This window comes from Lissotriton vulgaris, chromosome 6 (genome assembly GCF_964263255.1).
Source record: "Lissotriton vulgaris chromosome 6, aLisVul1.2, whole genome shotgun sequence".
NCBI classification, from domain to species: domain Eukaryota; kingdom Metazoa; phylum Chordata; class Amphibia; order Caudata; family Salamandridae; genus Lissotriton; species Lissotriton vulgaris.
In genome coordinates this window covers 1,752,174,132-1,752,199,416 of record NC_141694.1, presented here as the reverse complement: position 1 = coordinate 1,752,199,416, position 25,285 = coordinate 1,752,174,132, and the positions used below count along the sequence as shown (strand labels likewise).

General features: G+C 41.5%; 1 protein-coding gene across 2 annotated transcripts in view; it reads right to left on the bottom strand.

Annotated features, from left to right (window-relative positions):
- The window catches only part of LOC147709416 (xanthine dehydrogenase/oxidase-like), a 736,168-nt gene that overhangs the window by 282,367 nt on the left and 428,516 nt on the right, over positions 1-25,285 (bottom strand). For both annotated transcript variants that reach the window (XR_015296692.1, XM_086927985.1), the window contains exons 22-24: positions 13,625-13,758; positions 13,274-13,361; positions 6,588-6,674 (exon numbers count right to left, since the gene is read on the bottom strand). Coding sequence is in view for 1 of the 2 variants with exons in the window: in XM_086927985.1 (XP_086784111.1) it covers positions 6,588-6,674; positions 13,274-13,361; positions 13,625-13,758 (309 nt within the window). In the remaining variant the exon portion in view is untranslated. The remainder of the gene's footprint in view (positions 1-6,587; positions 6,675-13,273; positions 13,362-13,624; positions 13,759-25,285) is intronic.

Here is a 25,285-nt window from a genome sequence, read left to right as displayed (position 1 = left end):
AAGATCTACTTCAAGGCTCAGTTTGTCCTTAATTTTAGCAAAAGGAATCATGTTCTTATCAATTTGACTCTCTCTAGGCCAACCACCAGATATCAATTTTTTTAAAAGGATCAGGGAATTGTCACATTCTGAAGCTCGTAGCCAGTCATACTTAGAAATGACCTCTTCAGTTAACTTTAATCCATCAACTAAACTTACTACCACCTCCTTATCGTCAAGAATGGATTCATCCTCTGACGAATTCACAGGACATCTTGATAAAAAATTTGCTTTAAAATTTTTACCACCGGGAATGTGTCTCATTGTAAAATTAAAATCATATAATTTAGAAAATAAGCGGACCAATCTCGGACTTGCATTTCTCAACCCCTTATCATTCCATATGAAAATGAGAGGTTTGTGATCAGAAAGGAGTACAAACTCTTTGCCCCATACATAGGTAGAGAAATGTTTAACATCCCAGACACAGGCAAGGGCTTCCTTTTCTATAGTGCTATATTTTTTTTCTGATGATGAAAGTTGTCTAGAAGCAAACGCAATTATATTTTCATTCCCGTTGTCTAACTGACTAAGTATGGCACCTAGGCCCGTATTACTGGCATCAACAGTGATGTAGGAAGTGAAAGCCTCATTGAAAGGTTTAAGTGCAGGAGCAGAAATGATCAAATCCTTTAATTTCTCAAAAGCAGAACTTTGATCACTACCCCACACAAATTTAACTTTGTTCTTGGTCAGTAGTCTTAACAGTTCACTGATCAAAGCAAAGTTCTGTACAAACCTTGAATAAAATTCACTCAACCCTAAAAATGACCTCAATTGATCCTTGTTAGATGATTGAGCAAACTCTCAAATAGCCTTAAGCAGGTCTTGTTTGGGACTAATGCCTTCATGAGAAATCACATGACCCAAGTACTCCACCTTATCAAGTAGAAATTTACACTTCTGTTTTTTTACAGTCATGCCATGTTTGTTCAGAATACCTAAGACTTCATCTAACTTAGCCAGATGTTCCTGAACAGTGTTGGTGGAGATAAGTATATCATCCTGGTATGCTAACACATCCTTTACATTACCAAAAAGCTGAGACATCAATTTCTGAAAGACTGACGCCGCTGACGCAAGGCCAAAGGGCAGTCTTAGAAATCGAAAAGGACCAAATGGAGTGTTGAAAGCGGTGAGATCCTTAGACTCATCGTTCAGCTGAATTTGATGGTATGCCGCTCTTAAATCTATGGTGGAGAATACCTTCGTACCTTTAAGCTGAGCAAGCATGTCCTGAATGCGAGGCAAAAGAAAGCAATCAATCTGAATGTTCTTGTTTAAAGACCTAAGGTCAATGCAGAGCCTTATTTCATCACAATTCTTTTTAAGGGCAACGACAATTGGAGAAATCAACAATGAAGAATCAATCTGTTCAATCACACCTTCATTACTTAATTGATCAAGATGGGTTTTAAGCCTATCCCTAATACTTAAAGGAACATGTCTGACCTTATGAACTACAGGAATGGCATCCGGTTTTAGGATTATCTTTATGTTCATAGCCAATGACTGAACCCAACTTATCTGAAAAGACACCCTAATGTTTAATAATTATGGTGTCCAAGGAAGAGTGATCAATAGTAATAGAATTGATATTTTCAGAACGATCTAAAGAAATAGGTTTATCAGTGCCAGGTCTCAAAATCATTTTAAATTTTCTCTGGTCCTTCCAACCTAGGATTTTATAACCTTTTTTTTAAACATAAATTTTGGCATCAATGGTTCTATCTTCAAAGGTAATGTTATCTAGAAAATATCCCATCATTTCAATTTCAATATCATTGAACGCAACAGTATGTATATCAGTTGGTAATAAATCAATCCCAACCCATTCTTTGAAGAAAAACACATCAGGAATAATAGTGACTGGAGAACCAGAATCAACTGTAACTTTGAGAGGAATCTTTCCTATAGTAATATCACATATAGGATCACCACTATCTAAATCTTCTTGTGAACTAATCATTTCCACAGATAGTAATATTTTGTTTACAGATTTGTCCTTAGTGATTAAATTCACTTCAGTGGGACTGTCTGGTAAAACACACATAGGTTTAGCTTTAAACTTGCAAACTGAATTAAAATGACCAATTTTTTTACAATTAGTGCACTGGTTTTTTTTAAAGCTGGGCAAGTTGGAGTCTTATTAAGAACTTTATCTCTTTCTCGTTGTGAAGTAGATTGTGAAGCTTGTTTAGAAACTTTATTAACTGTTTCTGAAATAGAGGGTTTGTTATTGCCAAGTTCTTTGGAAGCTGAAACTGATCTTTCAATACCTCTTGCAATTTCTAAAGTCTCGGAAAGTGAAGGGTTTCTACAACAGAGGATTCTTTTCTAAACTTCATTAGAATGACAGTTGACAACAAGTTGATCTCTCAAATATAGGTCAGTAGGACCTTCAAATTCACAGGAGGCTGCTAACACTCTTAATTCTGCTAAAAAGGTATCAATATTCTTGTGTTCCCTTTGTTTCCGTGTATAAAATTTGTGTCTTTCAACAATAATGCTAGGTTCATCAATAAAATGTTTTTCTAATCTAAGAACTGCTTCAGTGTATTCATTCCAATCATCAGAGGGTGGTCAAACGATTTTGGGTTGATGGTCAAAAATTCTTTAACCCTCTGTACCTAAAGCATTGTATAACATTGCATTTTTGCGCACAGGAGGAAACTTGACACCATCAATAGCTATAATGTAGCTATTGAACGACTTATACCATTGAGTCCACTTTATTTTAGGACAACCAGGTTCAGGGAGAAAAGGAGGAGGAAGAATAGCAGTTTGCATAGCCATAATGATACAGGAAATAAAATAAGTATGAAAAGTAAATAAAACAGTTAATAAAAGAGATAATAAAATTAATTTGACTTAGCTGTGCCTATCAGCGTGAAGGAAATACATTTGTAGATAAAGATGAAGCTGTGCACATCAGCGAGTAGTTGTAGTGAATTTGTAGAAAAAGAATAAGCTGTGCACATCAGCGGGTAGTTGTAGTCATGAAGAAATGCACAATGCTGTGCATATCAGCGAATAGTTGTAATTATGAAGAAATGCATAATGTTGAAGAAATCAGCGAGTGGTTGTAGTCAAAAAGAAATGCAGAACTGAGGGTTGTAAAATCAGATTTCGATGTGATAATGATGGAAACAAAATATGCAAAAAGTAACAGCTGTGCCTATCAGCGAGAAAGGCAGAGAAAAAACACTGTGCACATCAGCATGTACTTTATTATTGTAGAAGTAATTTTAGAGATTGTGGGGCTGCCAGTGAAATAAAGAAGAGCGGTTTGCGCGTTAATAGTTGTACGGAGAAAAGTTGAGGCTGGTAGCTAGGCAACCGCTAAGACGGCGGTGACGCTACGTGAAGGAAACGTTGCGTGAGCCACGTGAAGTCGTGATGACGTGTGACGTATGAAGGCTGACGGAGGAAGGCTGCGGAAAGAATGGCTTTGTGCAGCGTTGAAGGAGACGTCAGGAGGTTCCAAGATGAACCGGTAAGCGTTGACAAGGATATTTAAAAGACGCTTGAAGGTCCAAGGCTGAAGCGTGTGAAAGCGAGTGAAAAAATAAAGATTAAAGCAGGCACATTTGAAGTTCAATGAAATAGGAGATGAATGCAGTAACTGTAGAGTAGGCACACAGCTAGGAAAAAAAAAACGGCGTAGAACAGTTGTCATGAAAAAGGTGAAAAACGTATGAATGGTGGAAGGTTTAAAAGTATTAACGAAAAGTAAGTCTATGAGCCAGTTAATGAAAAGTTCAAGGAGCAATAGGATATAAACGTAGAGAGGCTCGCAATGAAAAAAAACCAAAACTTATGATGAAGACTTATCTTTGAAGATTCTTGAGATTTCATATAAGTCCTTGGAGTTTCATTCAAGTAGAGTCCTGAGGATGTAGTTGAAATTCAGATATTGCATCAAATCAATAGTAGAAGTTGAGGAGAAGGCACTGAAGCCTGGCAGTTGTGAAGGAATTTTGAATAAAATTAGAAGTCTTTAGTTGGAAGTAGGTTCAAGGAGAGCTGACTTGACCACCTCGTCGTCAAATTTATGTTGCATCCAATGAAGACAGGAACAGGTTTGTAGATTAATGAAGATTTATTCATAAGAATAAGTACAGCTCTAAACTGCCAGAGTGTCTCTCTATCAAGCTCCAGTCTCAAGTGAGCAGCAGGAGCCCAAGCATTCTAGAATTGCTAAGCAACGATGACATAGAAGGAGAGGCTTAAAGGAGAGGCATAAGATTAACAACTACTTAAAATACACAATATGTAATATGTAGGTATAGAGATATAGAATACTAAAACAAGGGATATAACAATAAGGAAGGAAGGACATGTCCTAGTGTGGGTGACATGTCCTGGTAGTGAAAGACCACCAAATGATCGTCACTATGGGGGGGCTATCTTGCCCAATAGTTTACAATGGGGAAGGCTCCGTATAATGGATACCCACTTATCTTCCCATAGGAGCAAGATACCGAGTCTGTTACCCCTGAACTCGGAATTCGATTACGCATCTTTAAGGCTGGATGGTTTTTGAGTTCCATGTTTGAGGACAGCACTTTTAGAAAGTGGCTGTTCTCATGTTCAACCATTCCATGTGCCTCGGCTTGTTGTGTGTATTGACCGTCTGCATTTGTGAGTGACAGGGTCTTGTGTGAAGTGCGTGACCACTGGGAGGACTGAATAGGCCGATCGAAACCTGAATAGGGCTGTGCCACAGCAGAGCCATTCATGGCCATATGGCCCTGGACATTGGCAGAAAGACACATGTAGGCAGAAACATGCCAACTTTTTTAAAAAGTGACCTTTTCAGAATAAAAACTTAAAGTCCAACTTTACCATTAAAGAGGATTTTAAATGACAATTCTTTATCTGTTCCCAAATCGATGTTCAGGGCCGGACTGGGAGCCAAAACCGGCCCTGGCAAAGTGCTCGGCCTCCCCCCCCCCCTCCCCTCCACCCGGGGGAGGGGGGCCGGCCGCGCTCTTTGCCAGGGCCGGTTTTCGGCCGATTTTGTTACAGGGCCGTTTTTGCAGCTATGCTGCAAAAACGGCCCTGTAACAAAAACGGCCCCCAGAGGCCCCAAACCGGCCCCCACCCGTGCGGCCCACCGGGGGATTGCCCGGTGCCCTCAACGGCCAGTCCGGGCCTGCCGATGTTCTCACTTATTGAGTGTAAGTGGAGTGGTGCGGCTCACTGGTTAGAGGCAGCAGACCTGGAAGCAGAGGTCGGCCCGGGACCAGGGTTCGATTCCCGATGCGGCAGGGTCTAGGGCCATGGTCAGCGGACTCGATAATTCTCGCCTCGGTGCCTACTCCAACCATGGGTCCCACTCAGCAACTCTGGGCAATAGCTTGCTTAATCTCTACTAATGGCCCCATCAACGCCGGGGATGCTTGTCTTCACCTTGGAGATGCCCACGAGGGACCATCTCACAGGGAAAGCCAGGATGGGTTCACCAGCGGTATACAGTGCCGGGACGCCCCTTTGCTGGGGCAGCTGTGCGCTTTACAAGTATACAACATTTAACATTTAATGTAGCCCAGTTTTAGTCTATGGGAGAGATAACCTGGCTACAGTGAAAAATGTCTTTAGAAGTTTTTCACTTTTAGGATATGTAAACTTAAGAGTCCATGTCCAACTTTTTAGTAGCCTCTATGAGCCTTTAGGGTTTAACCTATGGTTGATTCATACGTTTTTAAAAGAAAGTTTTAGGTCTGGCAAATTGTTTATTTTGATAGGCCTAAATAGCAGTTTAAACTGCACTACAGGCTGCAATGACAAGCATGAGGCATGTTTTACAATGCTACTTTAGTGGGTGGAACAATACGTGCTGCAGACCCGCCATGCCATACACTAGAGACTTACAATGAATGAAATATGCAAAGTCAATATATTCCAATTCTACCATGTGTAAAGGGCAACACATGCAGTATACTACTGATCAGCAGGAGTGTAGTGCACAGAATCCTAAAAGCCAACAAAATGGGCTCAGCAAGGGAAGGCAAAAATCTGAGGTGACCCTGCAGAGCAAGCCGGTCCAACCACGAGAATCTGCAAATATTTGTCCACAAAACATCAAAGCTGTTTTGCAGCTTTTAATCATATTATACCCTTACTATTGTCTGCCCCAAAACGTGACATGAGCGTAACATGATTGACACAGTGATGAATATACTCAAAATATTTATTTGGGTCAGTTATCCCACTTGCCTGCCATGGCCCCAAATGACTCTGCACATCCTTTACAATTGGTATAGCTTGGTATGCCAAAGGGTTTACTTAGAAGCTGCCCCTCCTCCCAGCAGTGCCATGCCTCCTCCTTTCTGGCATATCTGCAAGACCAATGCCCAAAGAGTACACTTCTGTGTATATGAACCTCACTTAGCCCAAACAAGCAAAACAAACAGAAAACAAAAGATTGCATACATTTCCTAGCGGGTGCTAAAACACAAAAAGTATGTGGCAGCTACAGTACTACCAATGGGATTCATTACATTCTACATCAAGCTAATGCAGGTGAAGTCTCTGCTACTTACCAACTTGGAGTAATCTTGACTGTTGCCACTGTTGCTGTAATACACAAGATCCGCAGCAACCACTTTCCCATTCTTCGTGAAGCCAACCTATGAAGACAGAGAGAAGTCAATACAAGGTAAACAACGCCTTGCATGGCGCTGCCTTAAATGGATGCTCTTGTGAACACTATCATTTAGTGCTGTATCACTATGTGTGGGCCACATTGCAACAATTCCATCTTTCAAAGTGACTGAATTACTTTTCAAGGAATTTCTATATGCTTGTACGAAGCTTGACACGTGTGTTCATGCTCTGCTTCAGCTGTGTAGCAGCTTTGGGCCATGTTTAGGTTGCAAACTGCTTTGGCTTTGACAGAATTTATATTTATTTTGAATACGTTTGTAATAAATTCACGTTACTGGAATGAATATTGGTTCTTTGCCACTGAATAGTTTTTACTGATGTGCTTATATATTACATAAAGCAAAGGGGTAGTAGGGGAAGAGTTGGAGTCTGTGTGTGTGTGTGTATGTGTTTTATTTGTATGCGGATTTTTGATCTGTTTGTTGAGGGGCAGGATAATTGAATCTGCCTGCCACATATACATCTTACCCGAGGCGAGGTGACAATGTGCTTTTGTGACTGGGGGTGAATGTTTGCATTGTCCAGCATTCCGTCCATCAAATGTTTCTTTAGCTTAATATATTTTAGGGAAAGATCTTGTTTAGGTGGCTGTTATGTTATCTTTCTAGTTATTTGAATAGTGCATTATTTGCCAATTAGGTGGTCTCCTTGGTTGATAGAATAGACGCAGGTTTGCTGTCATGCTTCATCCAATGAACAACAGAATGCCAAATGCCGTCACAATATTCTTTCCTAAATCATATATCCATAAGAATTATTCACTATGGAAAAGTGCCATATTAGTGTCAAGAATCAATCTTTTTATTTTCTTTTAAATTTTTCTTTCGCAAGGATTATTGGTTATCAGTTCACCAATTTTATCAAAACATCACAAGACCTCAACATGTACATATATATGTAGCTGTAATCCTTTTTGTAAATCGGGTCTTCGGTGAAAATTAAGGGGACATTCTTAATCTGTAAACCTCCTGGAATGGTGCCAGCTCCCAGGTGTTGCAGTAAAAAATGGCCGTGGAGGTCCATCCGAATTTGTTTTTTCTTAAGGCGGATCAATTTTTCAGTCTCGTTTTGGTTCTGTGCAGAGGTGCTTAAAGACGCAGAAGCGAATAGCGGAGGTTCTGCAAGAAGGTTTTTTATATGTTCCTCACTGTATGATAGGGTTTCTTTTTCAGACATACTCACAACCAATCACTCGACTTGAGAACAAACTTAGGTCTACAATACATAAATGCCAAAAACCGGACGTAGGATTCTATTTGCTACTATTCCTAATCCTACAATATGTTAGTTTACCAATGTTCCCACTTGGAAAACCACACAGACTGCTGCCTGCGATTATAATCAAAAACCACCACTGGGTCTGGGCCCCCAACAGCAAGGCTGAGCCACGAAATACCAATGAACAACAGAATGCCAAATGCCGTCACAATATTCTTTCCTAAATCATATATCCATAAGAATTATTCACTATGGAAAAGTGCCATATTAGTGTCAAGAATCAATCTTTTTATTTTCTTTTAAATTTTTCTTTCGCAAGGATTATTGGTTATCAGTTCACCAATGTTATCAAAACATCACAAGACCTCAACATGTACATATATATACAATATTCACAAAACTCTTTTATACAATATCAATAATATACCAATGAACATAGACAACTTTTTGCCATCAAAAAAGAAGGAGTAGCTAAAAACTTCTGAAAAAGTCTTATCACTTATTACAATTCTTGTATATGGCTTACTGTGAATATTTTTGATTCCAGGTTTTTTTGTATAAATATATGTTGATATGTATGAGTGTGAATGAATGTGGGTATGAATGTGTATGAAGAATCTATGCTCATTGGTATATTATTGATATTGTATAAAAGAGTTTTGTGAATATTGTATATATATGTACATGTTGAGGTCTTGTGATGTTTTGATAAAATTGGTGAACTGATAACCAATAATCCTTGCGAAAGAAAAATTTAAAAGAAAATAAAAAGATTGATTCTTGACACTAATATGGCACTTTTCCATAGTGAATAATTCTTATGGATATATGATTTAGGAAAGAATATTGTGACGGCATTTGGCATTCTGTTGTTCATTGGTATTTCGTGGCTCAGCCTTGCTGTTGGGGGCCCAGACCCAGTGGTGGTTTTTGGTCATGCTTCATCCAGCAGGGTTCCCCACTAGTGACTGCATTCTCATCACATTGGTGTGAATGGATTGTTTCCAGGCTGTGTGTTACCCTCAAGCAAGCTCTCGTGAAGGTGTGGTTGGAGTTGGGAAGGTGGGTCTTGTGAGCCAACAACCCAAACTATATGAATGCCAAGTGTGCAGTGGGTTGCATCCGAGTGTCGCTTGGCAGTGGGGGTTCGGGTCCTGAGGCCCTGACAGCAACAGCAGTGTTGTTGTGGAGAAGGTAGGTATCTCTTGCACTTCCAAATTAAATTGCATGTCTTAGTCTTTCTAATGCAGCTTTTGTAGATATTCTGTTTCACATTTGGCGTGTATAGCTTGCTCCAGCCTCCATGCACACGCGCACAGCCAGACACACAAATACACATGCATGAACACGCACTCTTTCTCATTACCACACACACACACACACACACACTCACACACACACACATACACACACACACACACACAAACTACATGTATGTGTTGCATTTTTCTGTACTGTTTTTTCATTTCAAAGAATTTTATTATTATGAAAAAGCAAATGAAGATATACAATACAAGTGTCAGTGATACAATTGATATAGTATAAAACAATCAAAATACAGTAGGCAAGCATGTGTTGTAAAAGAGACATCTGTAGTCGATGTAGCCCGCCAGAAATAAATAAATAAATTAAAGTATGGTAAAAACAATTATCATATATCAGAAAGATGAATCAAGAGTATCACTATCAGGTAGATTTTTTCTGTACTGTTTGTAAAAAATGTTGTTGCTAACTTGCCTTTCAAGTAGAAGCCTAGCTGTCTTGCTGTCGGTTTTCCAGCCTTTGTTTTAATTTCTGTGTCTGTTACAGTATATATACTTTCTCAGAACCAAGATCACACACAACGGATTGTTTTTAGGTAACACAGGTGATCCTCAAGGGCTTACACTGGGTGTTTCACCTGGAACTGGGGCCATTTATTTTCTGATTCCTTCCCTAATGACTAGGAATGGGCGTAACTGGCTTAATTCAGTTTAACGTAATCATGTGAAATTACCGAAAAGTTCCATGAGATTACACTTTAATTACGCAGGAAGAGTAATTCTGCATTAACTGCCATTTCTCAGCGCAATAATACCTATCACCTCCAAAAGGGACATGAGGATGCATTAGGGCTAAGAAATAATGCTAAATGCAACAGAAAATGAATAGCAAGCACGAGCAGCCACTCGCACTCACTAAATGTGTTCATGTGGTAGGGTTTTCCCCCAACTTACTATTAACATTTAGCACTATTTTCTTAGTGCAACATGTACACGAGGATGCATTTTGCACTAAGAGACAGCGCTACATGAATAGAGACCACAAGCAGCTGCTCGTGCTCGCTAAATGCGCTCTTGCATTAAGATTCATTCCTCCAAATTACTCTTCATTATGTAAATTGGAGTAATCCCATAATTATCAGTAATTTTGTATCAAAGAGTAACGCAGAATTACCACAAATATTTCAATTACTCCTGCGCAGTTGAAATTCCGCCTAGGCCTACTGATTACCCCCAAAGGCAGCAAGGGAAAGGAGACTGAAGCTAAAAGAAGTATATATCAATTTCGAAGGTCTGTTTTGCAGAAATAAAGGGGCATATGCATCAAGCATTTTTGTCTTTGCAAACGGGCCAATTCTACGAATAAAGCAAAAAATGCTTTTCAGATGCAGCAAACCCCAATTTGCGAATTGGAAACCTGTTACTGAATCGCAAAATGGGTTTGCGATTCGGTATTAGGAAGGGGCATATTTAGGGCGTCACTTCCAAATACCGAATCCTAACGGTATGCATGAATGTTTTGGGACTGTGAATGTGGTTGCAAAACTTTAGCATATTACCACCTACTTGAAGTAGGTGGTACCCATTCACAACCATTCACAAAGGGGAAGGGGTCGCTTGGGGTCCCTTCCCCTTTGTGAATGGTTGTGCAAGCATTTTAAGAGCAGGCAGTGATCCCACGGACCACTGCCTACTCTTAAAAAATGAAAAGAAAACTTTTCATTGTACTTTTTGTAAAGCACCTCGTTTTCCTTTAAGGAAAATGGGCTGCTTTACAAAGAAAAGATTGCTTTATTTAAAACAATCACAGACTTGGTGGTCTGCTGACCTCAGCAGGCCACCATACCCGTGATTTCTGCGATTCCTAGGGGGTTGCAAATTGCAATCTACCTCATCAATATTAATGAGGTAGACCACCTAGGAATCGCAATCTGAAATTCTTTGAGTTTCATGCATTGTAAATTGTAATTACCTAATTGCGATTCTCAGGAATTCGCTATTAGGTATTTGCAATTTACAATTTTGATGCATGTGTCCCAAAGTGCACTATTTCTTTACAGACTATATCCAGGCTTTAATAAAATGCCACACTCCCTTTACAGAATATGCAGCAGACTGAAACGCCTCCCGTCACGGTGCTAACAGGCATCCATGTTCTTTTTGCGTAAGCCTTGAGGTCTTCGGGCATAATTCGCAAATGTATATGAACACGACAAGGGCAGAAATGCAGAATTGTAGCAGTGAGTCACGAAATGAAAGTTTTTGCTTGTTAATGCATTTACCTTTACTTAAAATTGCATGTTTGTGGGTATTTAGAAGCATTTGAAGGTGGTTTTGATCTACGAAAACAGCTGCAGATTTACTCCTGTCAAAGGCAGAAGGAAATCCAACATTAGCTCATAACGAGAAGCGTAGGCCACCAAATGGTGACATAAGGGGACAGCTCTAAATATGGCCCATGATATGGCAATTTCACTGCTAAGTGCCACAGATGCACAACTGCTAAGACGTTATGTAAAAACTGTATAATGGAAGAAATTACCTAATTAGGAAATGTTCATGATTTGGGGGCTTTTACTACAAATACTTTAATGAAATGTCAATTTAAGTCTGTTTGATTAAAATTTTAATAGAAATTATTTTTACTTTCACAGAAGTTTGAAAAATGTATAGTATTTTAACCATCATCTTTTACTTTTATAATAACAAAATGCTCATCATTTAATCACCTACTTTTCTGGATCATTAACCCATCACCCCATTCTCAAGGGATTCATATATAATTTCTTCATTGAGTTCCATGTTTCTGACAAATAAAAAGGCTACAGGCAGAGTTACTCAGTGGAAGGAGTGGCCATGAAAAAAAGAGAAGGATGGAGGAGCAATTTAATTCGAAAATGTTCTCAAGGTTGATCAGAGGATGTTTTAGCGGATTCTAAAAAGGAGCTTTGTGTCTGTTCAAGCTTCTCCCACTCAGCCTTTTCATATTCATGTTCTCCCCCTCTTTACTTCCATTACTTGAACCATGTGCCCTAATCCTCTTCTCTCCTAGGGGCAGATTTACAAGCCCCTTGTGCTGCCAGTACGTCACTTTTTGTGACGCACTGGCAGCACAATACACTGCCCCATATTTACAAGGACAGGAAAAGGAATTTCCTGACCCTGTAAATATGGCTCTTTAACACGCAGGACTTTGCGTGTAAGGGGAGGTTCTATGGGTCTTGCTGTGGGTGTTCCCACGCAACACCCATGGAACGAGACACATTTCCAGATTTACGAGAAATCTTAAACCTGGAAATGCGTCTGAATGCTACGCCTCCCGTAGGGAGGAACAATGAGGAGAAATGTATTAATTTCTCCTCGTTTTTGTTTCCTGTTTCTATGCGTGCTGCATTCTCAGCCCACATTGAAAGAGGAAATCACCTCTAATGATTGTTTTTGTTCAGGAAGGGGTCCCTTCCTGCAAAAACAATCTGAAATGCCGTTTTTCAACTTATATGTGTGCTGCATTAGCACACATAGAAGTTGAAAAACAGCATTCTTGCAATGATTGACCTGCACATAAACAATCATTGCAAGAATGCTGTTGTTCAGCTTCTATGTGTGCTAATGCAACACACATAGAAGTTGAAAAACTGCATTTCTGATTGATTTGTGCAGGAAGGGAACCCTTCCTGAACAAAAACAATCTCCCCACGACGCAGGCATCCTTGCACCATGGTTCAAAGGTGCCTGCGCCTGTTCATGGCAGCAGTTTGTGCGCCAGTGCAGGGGGAAGCACAGAGATGCGACATATTGCTGTAAATAAGTTGCATCGCTGTGCTTTCCAAACTAACGCAGCACGGCGCAGCAAAATGACTTCCTGAACCGTGCTGCGTTAGTTTATTGTAAATCTGCCCCCTAGCATTTCACCAATTTGTCTCCTAAATGTCCCGTCTCCTCTTCCAGAAATGCTTGCTTTTGTGCCTGCCAGCTGATATACAAAAGATGTGAGTGAGTGGAATGGCAGCATGCAGACATGAAATAGCACACCAAAAATAAGTATGAATAAATGCTCACATGTAAAGATACAATTATTATACCTTATATCGGCCCAAATAGGGATGCCGTCCACCAGTTATCAACATGTCCTCATCGCGATCAAACATGCATCGGACAGGGCGACCAACCCTGTGGAGAAGAAAACCATTTCTCACGTGGTTAGGTGTTTTTCTGAGTCACTAGAACTGTGCAGTAACACTTTAAATGTTGGCAGTCAGAGTTTCTGCTGGGGTGGATGACTGGCCACAAGGTGTTGTCCTTCAGTTTTAAAAGTTACTGTAAGCAATGGTACTCAGAAGGATGGAAGAATATGCTAATTTGCTTTGTCGTAAACCCGTGATTTGCAATTACATGGGTTTTCAATTTAAAAAAAAAAATACTATGAGACTTACTTCTGAGCAGCTACTGCTATTGCTCTTGCCAAAACACCACTTCTCGAATCCTTCCCTCCAAATCCACCGCCAAGTCTCTTCACTCGGACCGCAATGCGATTTGCTGGTACTCCAAGAGCTTTAGCAATTACTGCCTATGTGTTAAAAGAAATTATTTTGTGAGATGTTGAGCAAACATCCTTCAGTGCACAAAAATCTGGTACTTTCATTACATTGAGTGCGTATAGGCATCCATGCTATCAGACGTCACAAAATACTTCCACTAATCCTACAATTATTACATTTCACCAAAATGTGGAATGACGTAACTAACCTCCTTGCATTTTATTTTATCAGTCTAACCAAAGACATAGATAAAGAGATGTCTATATATGCATTCAATGTGAATTTTAGTGAAGCTTTTAATTCCGATTAACACCAGAACTAGGCTGGGATAGTATGGAGTTTAAAAGCTCCACTTGAAAACTATTTACATTTCACTGACAACCAATCATTTCCAGGGAGTCTGGCCCCCTCTTTGAGGGCACAATTCTTCAGATATATAGGCTTAAAATAAGAGGTGTTAAGAGTTTGCGAATAACCAACTGAAGCAAAAATAAATATCAGGGACGATGCTTCCTGTGAATATAAAAAGGAGTATTTATGTGAATGTGTCCTTGTGGGAGAGACCACACTGCGTAAAATGACTGGAAAATGAAAATAAAGCCTTAAGAACAGCAGGTCTGACATCAGACAGCAGGGTGTGAGATCAGCAGTAGCAGAACACTTTAAACTGATGGGACATAACACGTCAGATGCAAAGATATATATTAAGGATTACTGACTCAGTGAAATGAGGATGTAACAGAGTTACAAAATACTGCAGATAGAAGCATTCTGGACATTTTGAATAGAAACCGCAACCAAAGGATTTAGACTATAGATGTGAAGACATCTAACATGGGCTTCGATTGGAATTCTGTAGAGCATATTATCAAGCCCATTATCGCCGCTTTATCGGCAGTTTCCTGCCGATAAAAGTGGCGATAATGTATCGCCCATCCTTGATAATATGCCCCTAAGTTTTTCTGAGAAAGATTTATAAGGATAGAGTGAGAATTGAGGCTTAATTGTTTGATAATATGCACCATTGACTTGTAATATTAGGTAGACATAATGGCAAGTATAATTTGAACTAGGTTAGAAAGCATGGACAGACTACATGGATTGACCCAAATAGAAAGAACATCGAAGACATACTATAGTGAACCACAGAAACATGTAGGACAGCAATGTAGTAGTATGGAATTGATGGGTAACAATGAAAGAAAACAGCAAATGATTAAGTAAAATAGAATCATTGAATTGCTTACATTGAGTGATGAAGTAGACACAGTATACGAAAAGGGATATGAGGAGCAATTTGAATTTAAGGGCGAGGCTAGAACTGACATTGCGAATAGAGGACGCTGAAGGTTTCTTGTTAATTTGTGGTTAGTTTCTGATGTGAGTTGCATGGAATATGGTCATGTACCTCCTGAGGAATAACCGGATCAATTCAAAATGCATAGTTAAGATGGTGGGGTATACTTAAAGGATGAATTATAAAGAACATAACATTTAAAATAATGCACAAAGTGAGGTAACATTTTAAAGAAATGTTACAAGGTTTGAATTAAATATACAGCCAATAAAGTTCAAATTGAACTAACATTAATGTAATTAATCTCGTCAGTAAGGAGAACAAGATGTTCATTTCCTCTGCACTACCTTTATAGTGCAGAGGAGAAGAGTGTCCCATCCTTCCACTAACGGGAAGACTTCCTCTAGGGCTTGCACCCGAGGATTTTTTAAAAACCTTCTCCTCAACCTGTTTAGTAAACGATTAGCTCAGACATCAGGCTAATGTCATCAAACTGAGTTGGTAGGCTTTTATGGTAGGTAGGTTTCCCTGGGTGCTGGCCAATCTCTTGCCTGAATACAGCAGCTGACCACATCACCAGAATGAGTGGTTTTGAAAGGAAACATCTTGATGTTTCCTTTTTGCATTTTGGGGCAATTCCTGTTGCAGACGATAGACCCACTATTACAAGTCTGATACTATTTTTACTGGTAGAAGTTGTTGAACAGTCTGTGGCAAATATTGTGTTGATTCCTGTAGAATCCAGAACTCCCCCTTAAAGGAATGCAAGGAAAATCTATGATTTTAGTCAAAGTTTCACGTATGTAGTAAATTCTGAATAGGAAAACACAGTGGATTCCAGACAAGCGATACCATGCTAGACTCGCCTCATTGTCTAATTTTCAGAAATGTCTGGCGCTGCTCGACTTCCATGGGTGCTGCCAGAGCCCATGCGCAAATACCACAGCTACCCACACTGGCAGAATGAGTTAAGTTGAAAGGAAAAATGTGGCTGTCAGTGTCTCCACAGTACATTTTGTGGCCTTTCCAGTTGCGGGTCGATAGTCCTAGCCACACAAGTGGGTTACCGTTTTTATCAAGTGAAGTCTGGGAATTCTGGCTAGTAGGAAAAAATGTGTACAAAATCTGTGACTTTACACAAAGCTTGAAGTTTGCTGGACATTCTGGGTAGGAAAACGTAGTGTAATCCACATAAACAATACCACCCTAATCTTCCATGGGTGTAGAATTTTCAGGGAATAGTGAGTTTGATATGTTCTCCTGGGACCCAGCCAAGCCCAGACCCAAAAACCACAGCTAACCACATCACCACAATTAGTTAATTTTATATGATACTAGCAGCCCGTCCCGAAGTTGTCCGGGTATGAATTGCTGCCGGCCAGTAGTATATTGTTTTGTAGGATTTCGTTTTGATAGCATTTCTTATCTGTGACAGGCCTGTGAAACGCTCCGATTCACAGTGCACTGCTGATGCACTTAAGAGTGCACGTTCAGTAGTGTGTGAACTCGAGTTTCCCTACTTTATTTTTCCTTGCAATATTATATAGCACAAACTCGACAACATGGCATGGGCACATTTTACATTACAGAAGAACACATTCATTTGTGGTAGGCACGGGGAGACAAAGCGATTTGCCTTGAATCACAGGATGTTGAGCTGATGCCGAAATTCGAACGTAGCTCCCCAGCTCTAAAGTTCGCAATTCTAGAACTTGTGGCGGGAGGTGTGTCTAAAAGTGTATGTCGGTGCTGGCCATCAATGAGAGAGACCTGTGCATTTTTCAAATGGGTGGTGAAAAAATATGAGTATGTTGCTGGAGATGTGGGCCGCCGTGCCACCAATGTACTTACCGGGGGAGGGTAAACACCCATTATTCCGCAACTTTCTTTCCGCATACCATCACTCCGCATACTTTCATTACGAAAGTACTATGACTCCCCAATGCCATTATAACGCATGGTATTACATTTTATATGCTTTTACCATGCATACATTTACAACGAAATTCGTTGTAAATGCATGAATGGTAAAAGCATGTTTTTTTAAAATGTTTGGATAAGGTAAGTATGGGTATAGGGGTATATGTTTTGGGGTACTGAGGTATATGTTTTGGGGTGTTTGGGTATTTTAAGGGTTCAGATAAAGTTTTGGGTTATGGGGTACAGGGGTAGTTTTAGGGTTTAGGGATAGGTATGGGTTTTGGGGTACAAGGATATTTTTAGGGTCCAGGGCTAGGTTTGGGTTTTGGGGTATAGTGGTATTTTTAGGGTTCAGGGGTAGGTTTGGGTTTTGGGGTACAGGGGTATTTTAAGGGTTCAGTGCTAGGTTTGGGTTTTGGGGTACAGGGGTATTTTTATGGTTCAGGGCTAGGTTTGGGTTTTGGGGTTCAGGGGTATTTTAGGGTTCAGGGGTAGGATTGGGTTTTTGGGTACAGGGTTATTTTTAGGGTTCAGGGCTAGGTTTGGGTTTTGGGGTACAGGGGTATTTTTAGGATTCAGGGGTAGGTTTGGGTTTTAGGGTACAGGGGTATTTTAAGGGTTCAGGGCTAGGTTTGGGTTTGGGGGTACAGGGGTATTTTAGGGTTCAGGGGTAGGTTGGGGTTTTGGGGTACAGTGGTATTTTTAGGGTTCAGGGCTAGGTTTGGGTTTTGGGGTACAGGGGTATTTTTAGGGTACAGGGGTATTATTAGGGTTCAGGGGTACAGTGGTATTTATAGGGTTCAGGGCTAGGTTTGGGTTTTGGGGTACAGGAGTATTTTTAGGGTTTAGGGATAGGTTTGGGTTTTAGGGTACAGGGTATATTTATAAGGTTAAGATGGGTTAGTGTTTAAGTGTGTTGGGGTATTTTAAGGAGTAAGGGTGGGTTATGATTATGGGGTGCAGGGGTATTTAAAGGGAGCAGGGTGGGATTAGCACACGATATGAGACATGGCATGAAGGACGCAACGTACCACACGCCTCCAGCGTTTGTCACGCCCCCAGCAGACGCCCACAACACAACGCAGACAGGCCCACAGGGGACTACTTTGCTGGCACGGTTCTTTTAGCTTTTAAATGTATATGGCGGGCATCTGCATAGCCTAAGTCCTTCTGCTGCAACTGCCCTTTCCAACGCTGTATTGGGTGTTGTGATCGGTGCTGTGGTTCCTGAGATTACCCGCCTCAAAGGTTTGGGCTCTCTCTTTATTATATTATTATGGATATGGATATCCTGATGTTTCCTTGTTGTGTTTGGGGTCTTGTCAACAGTGACAGGCCCAACCACACACATGAGATACCATTTTTATCAGTGGTAGTGTGGGGCCACAAAACAGTAGATCATCTGTTATTTTCAATGGAACTTCTCCCCATGTTGGCTTTCAAATGTAAGCCAGTGTGCAGGAAAGAACATATTTTGCAATATGCACTCTGAATCATTTGGTATCTTGGGTAATCCCAAATTCAGAGTTTTGTAAATAAATAAACTCCTTTATCTCAAACTCATTATCTTGGGCGCATCTCATTTTGAAAATGCTTAATTTTCCTTCATACACATTTTTCATTAACAAGATTTTACCATATGGATTGATGTTGGTACACAATGAAAAATTATTATAAACTGCAGCTCAGTTGACGTCTCAGCGTATTGCTTGTGCAGAACAGTCTGACTAATATAACAGCAGTGGGAACAAAAAGATTACACATGAAAACATTGTCACCTCTTTTCTATTTTCCTTATTTTCTTTAGTGTTTGATTTAAATGATTAGTTTCTTTGAGAAAACCGTGAGCAATATATATCAATGATCCCTTGCTGAACCCTAATTTCTCTGCAGAAGAAAATCTAGTATGAACCTTTCAAAAGGTAGTGTGCTGCGAATGCATCATGGTTGTTTGATTCAAATTAGTTGAGGGTATGTCAGCATTTTACATTGTCCATGTTTCTGAAGAAAAAGTTACTTACCTTTGCTAACGAATCCTGATCTTCAAAATTCAGCGCACGAGAGGTAGGTGTGGGAAGGCCTAAAGGAGTCCCGGATTTCACTCCAGATGGAGTGCACCTTAGAGATTGCCTTCTTGGAAAATTCCAATGTGCAAAAGTGTTGACCTTGCACATTGTCAGCAGAGATGAAGAGATCATGCAAGGGTTCTCACCCTATTGTTGGAAGATGTCCTGCACCACCTCTGGGTGTAACTGTCATTCATGAACCAATAGATGTTGGTGACTGAATTCATCCACCCATGGATTTAATGATCCTGCCAGGTGGTGCACAACCAGATAAATGCCCTGATGACTCAATCAGTTCCAGAGGCGCAGAGCCTGCTGGAACAGAACTCAAGACCCCACCCTGCCTTGCTTTTTTGCAGTATGTGAGATCCTGAACCAGCCTTCCTTTGATGGTCAGCAAGAAGGACGCTAAGCGAATGGCCCACAATTTTAACAGATTGTTGTGGAGGTGAGTTTCAAATGGAGAACATAGTTTGCTTATCTCCACCTCTCGCAGGTAGCCTCAGCAACCCAATAGCAACATATCTGTCACCACTGTCAGGTCTGAGTGGACTAGGGAGAGGGGATCAGCTGCCGGTTGAGTAGCCACCACTGCAAGTCCGGTTGAGTAGCCACCACTGCAATCTTTAATAGTCTGCTAAAAAATGTGGATGAAACCTGCCAGGTTCCCTTGGTGCTGAGCCCACTGAGACTCCAGATCCTACTGCAGAACCCACATTTGTCATTTGACATTGTCCACAAGCAGGATACAGGAGCCCAAGAGGCTAAGAAGCTTCGAGTCACTCTCACTGAGACTCACAGACCAAGGCTGAAACATCATAATCATAGCCCGAACGTCCTGGACTCATTAAAACAGATGGGTAAATCAGAACTGTACTGTATCGAGAATGCCCCTAATCAATGGGAGACCTTTGAAAGGAGGTGGCCACGGCTTTGCCACATTGATCAAGAATCCCAAAGATTTTATGAGGTCCACCTGCATCTGGAGGTGATTCACTAAAGACTGAGGAAAGCCCACCTTCAACAGCTAGTTGTCGAGGTAAGAGAAGACTGGTATACTCAACCCCAGAAGTTGATCTGTGTTCACTGTCATCGCTTTAGTGAACACTCAAGGGGCACTAGTGAGGCCAAAGGGGAGCACAGAAACCTGAAATGTTCTTGGACGACCAAGACATGCTGTTAACCCCTATGTAACCCCAATGTGACTGCAGGACAGGAATATGAAAAAAGTGTTTCTGCAGGTCCAGTGCTACCTTCCATTCTCCTGGATCCAGGGCAGATAGAACCGGAGCCAACATGAGCATCTTTAAATTCTCCTTTTTCAGGAAGAAATTGAGAGGGAGAAGATCTAGAATAGGATTGCTATTATAATTGTTGTTATTATTATATTATTTCTAGAGTGCTCTGTCACATAGTCCTGATGCTAATAGTTGCCGGCAATAGTATAAGAAATGCAGCACAGTGCTTATTGTCTACAAGTGCAGGTTTTTAGAGCTTTTCTGCCTAGACCGAAAATGTTCTTCCACCGAGTCGAGAGCTGGTGAACTTTGGAACCACTGAAACACTGGCTTCTGAAGAGTGTAGTGTACGCACCAGGAGATACCAATGTAATTTAGTCTGACAATAAAATGGACGGACTTTATGAATGAATGCACCAAACATAGGGATTTCAAGATGATTCTTTTGGAGACCAGAAGCCAATGTAATATTTCTAGCTCTTTGGTGGTCTAAGAGCTGTGAGAGAGAGAGAAAGAGAGAGGGATAGCTGTGCTGCAACCATTTGAATTCTATACAGCCATATGAACAGATGGTCTGGAGAGGAAAGAAAGAGAGAACTACCATAGTCCAACCTGCTCAGGATCTATGCCTATAATTCCACTGGGAGCATGTTTGCAGGAAGTAGAGGCAGAATATCAAGAAACATTTGTAACAGAGCAAACAAGCTGAAGAGAGTTTATTATCTTGTGAGCATAGTGAAAAATCTGCATTGGTGTTTTAGAAGCTTTACAAGAGTCGATGAATGCCAAATTGAGTCCATTAATCCAATGTCTGAACTCAATTGAACAAGGCCTATCCGACCTCAAACACTGTGTATAAACAGTAGGGGCATCTGTCAACCCTGTTTCAGGCACTCTACCTCAGATAACCTCAGATAGCCCTAACCCAACAGGCCTACCTACAAATGCCAGGGGTCACTCACAATTGTTAGGGGGAGAGGTACGAGCAAACCCCTTAGTGCCTGTCTGGTGTGTACATCACAGCTTCATGGCCAGGCCAGCTAGGTGGGATCCTTCAGCCCTGAAGAATGTTCAATTATGGGGGACACCCCCAGGGGGCAGGGGAGCCACCCAGGCAGATTTTTAGTTATTCACCTGCCAGCAGAATCTACACCTTATGTTGTGATTTTGGGGAATGTGTCAAGCCTCTCCCAGGGCTCTAAGGAGGACTTTTGTCAATTACAAAAATAAAGTCTTACATTGGTTATCACAGAACATCACCTTGGGATTGAGGGCAGAGCCATATATCAACATGGTGCGTAGGGGTGGATGGATTGGAAGTACCCTTAAAACCTGTAAGGGCGACTGTGTTATTATAAACTTTAACAGGCCCCGTGTAGCAGAAAGGATCCTAGTACCAGACCTGCACCCTGCTCCTCTTGGTCACAAGTCGTCAATCATCGCCTTACCCCATGGCTTCTATTATAAACCGGTGGCACTGCAGCACTACAACATGAACACCAGCAACATGGCTTCTTGTAATAACTGGTTGCCGGTAGAAAGAGTCTTCAGGAAAACTCGTCCAGGCCCACTTCCCACCTTAGCTTATCCAAACCAGTTGCCCTCAAGTAGTCATGATCTTGCCCCCCCCGAGCTGTCAAAAAGGTTTTCCTTGCTGGCTGCGATGGATGCGTGCAATTGACTTGTTTGCCCCTCTACTATGGACCCAGCAAAACCTGGCGACCAGTGGGCTAGTCCACAACAAAGCTTCGGGAGTTCTGTGATTTGCTTGCAGGAAACTTGGCTGATGGACAGTAACTTAGTGGCCTTGTAATTTATATCTCTATAGCGATGGATTGCAAGATATTGGTTCTGCCTACACCGAGCCAGTGCATTCAGTCTCTAGCACTAAGGAAAGGGTCAATCAATCTGGGTCTCATTCATTTTTATAATTCTCCATCAATTCCCAAGGGCGAGTGAAACATCACGATGCTGGGTTCTTTTATGAGGCAACATCGTAATACTGCTCTTCAAAACTTCATGCTTGCTGGGGATTTCAACATCCACCCATTTGGAGTCCCAGGGGCAGCAATGTTGGCCGACCTGGGATGACCACTTTGGCGGGGAATTCATTTTGAACACTCCAAATAGAGGGACATGTTAAATGATTTTCTCCACAAATTTGATTTAATGTCTCTTTTATCCACATGTGACCCCCCTAGCCAGGCTGTTGTTCCCTCATATAAAGGGAGAGGTGGAGGTTTACTTATCGATTTTATATTAATTTCAGCATCTGTAAAATCTCTATTCACGTGGTTCAAGATTCAAGTAAGTGCCCATAGTGACCATAACCCCCTGTGTGTCGAAATCAGTGGCTCTTTATTGGTGCCTAAGTGAGGAGTTGGGTAAAGAGGGTCTGTGCGATCTTCAGATGGTAGAAGGTGGCTAAAGTGGTCACAGATTTCCCAAGATGAATTTTATAAGTGTGTGAAGGACTCATGTGCTAGTGAATTAGCACTGTGTACTTCGTCGCAAACATCTTCTGGGGAGGTCATCAGCGTCTTCAACTCCATCTCTACTAGAGTAAGTGACCTTCTAAGTATTCCAGGCAGACGCCCATCCACCGAGGCCCCTAGATGGTTTGACTCCACCTGTTCTCTGGCTGCCAGAAAGCTGCGGGAAGCTTTAAACTGTAGCCTAGGAAATCAGACCCTTGTCAGATTGTGTCTAAAAAACTATAAACTGGAACTGGCGAACGTAAATCTGCCTTGAAGGATGAGGCATGGAGAGGATTGAATGAGGCCAGCACGCTGAGGAACAGCTCAAGAGAGCATTATTAATAGTCCTCTATTAAACCATGACAATGGCATATCACAGAGGACAAGTGGGTGCTTCATTCTGAAACTATTTTTGAGAGACCCGGCAAGCTAAATCACTTGCGTAACCGCGAGACACTCAGCGTTGAACTGGTTTTTAGCATTGAAGAGATCGAGGAGGGTATCGTCGGGTTGTCTGGTAAAAAAGCCCCAAGGCCCGACGGTATCCCCCCGGATCTCCATAAATCCGACGCATTGTTTTGGGCTCCGGTCCTTGTGGCAGTAGCTAATGCTGCGGCAAGGATGGGTTGCCCTGACTTCTGGGCCACTTCGACAATTGTGCCAGTTTTTAAAAAGGGAAATCGTGATAGCACCCATTGTTATAGACCAATTTCACTGTTGGATTCAGTGGTTAAGGTAGTGGGTGGAGTGCTCCTAGAAAGGAACACAAGCAGGACAGTGAAACACGCTATGTTATCAGAAGCTCAGTATGGGTTCTGCCCAGGCCGGTCCACGGTGGCCCTGTGCCTTAACCTAACCATGATTCTTAATAAATATACAGTTGCTCGTTCTGGTACTATTCATACTGCATTCATGGACGTCCGCGTTCATTTGCGTGAATAAGACTAAACTTTGGCAGTCCATGATCGATATCGGGGTAGATAGAAATATTGTCTATTTCTATTTTTTAGAAGATCTTCATTGTGCAACCAAGACCCGTGTTAGATTTTCACAGGATTTAAGAGTCTCACGCAATTTTCACATAAGGAGGGGTGTACACTAAGGGTGCATCCTAGCACCCTTTTTGTTTAATCTATAAATCAACGATCTAGATAAAGCCCTTTCGTTTCCTACACACAGATGATGCCATCCTTATATCTAGGACTGCCAGGGGCTACAAACCCTCCTTGATGCATTTTCTGCCTTTATGTCAGAGCATGATCTATCCATAAATGACTGTAAATCCTACGTTATGCAGGTGGGTGTCTTTTAGACCTGGCACCTTGGCGTGGGTCTGCCTTCCATTTTTTTGCTGTTGCCTCATGTGTTTTTGCTGGTTATAGATGATTTGGGCACTGTGCCACTGCTGTCCAGTGCCACAGTGCAAGTGCTCCCTATGGTAAATTGATGTATGGGTTAGTGGCTCCCTGATTGGCTAGTTTGGTTTACTTGTCAGACCCTAGTACAGTGCACCGAGTCTGCCCAGGGCTTGTAAACCAAATGCTGCTGGTGGGCTTGCAGCACTGGTTGTGCCACCCAAAGAAACAGCCTCTAAAAGTGTGTCTCAGGTCTGCCATTGAAGAGCCTGTGTGCAGTCTGGTATTGCCATGTTGACTGGGCAAGTGCACCCACTTGCCAGTCCCTAAACCTTCCATTTTCTGCATATTAGTCACCCCTATGGTAGGCCCAAGGGCAGGGTGCATTGTAGGTAAAAGGTAGGAAATGCCCTGATGTGTGTGGCATGTCCTAATAGTGAATTACAGCATTTTCGTTTTTCACTATGGCAAGGCTACCTGTTCCCCATAGGCCAGAATGGGCAGTTTGACTATAACATCTTATAATCCTAACTGACTCAGGGAAACTAGGTAGACATTCGAGTTTAGTATGCCTGAACTCAGAATAATAAAGTGCATCTTTTAGTGTAGTTGGTTTTAACATTCTGTTTCTGAAAATACCTCTTTTAGAAAGTAGGTATTTTCTTGCCTAACTATCCAAGCCTGTATCTGCTAGGCTGTGTATTCCTTGTCTGGAGTTTGAGTGACATTGGCTGGGGGATTCCAGGAGACAGGGTGAGTCAGCACAGGGCTGAATAGAAAGATCTGCATGTAGATGGGTGGGAGGAGTTGCACCTGGGACCTGAATAGGTCTGTGCCTTCCCTCCACAATGCTGGCTCCACCTCCTGTGGTGCGTCTGATGTCCCTGGCCTGCACTGTAAAAGGATAGAAGGAGTCTTGTCAACATAGTGCTCCAGGACTGACCAGAACTGGTTTGGACAAGGCAAAGGCCTCTGCCTTCAGAGAACAAAGGGAAAATTAGTATAAAAGAGGGGACCCAAACCCAAGAACTTTAGATCACTCATGGGAAATAAGAAGAAACCTTTGATGAGGAGAGGAACCAGAGGAACTGAGGAAGAGACTATCCCTAAGCTGAGTGCTGTCTGGGGATTGGCCTACAGTGGTTGCCTGACTGCCAAAGAAAGGAGAAAAGACTTTGTGCTACTTTTATTCAACTTGTGAAG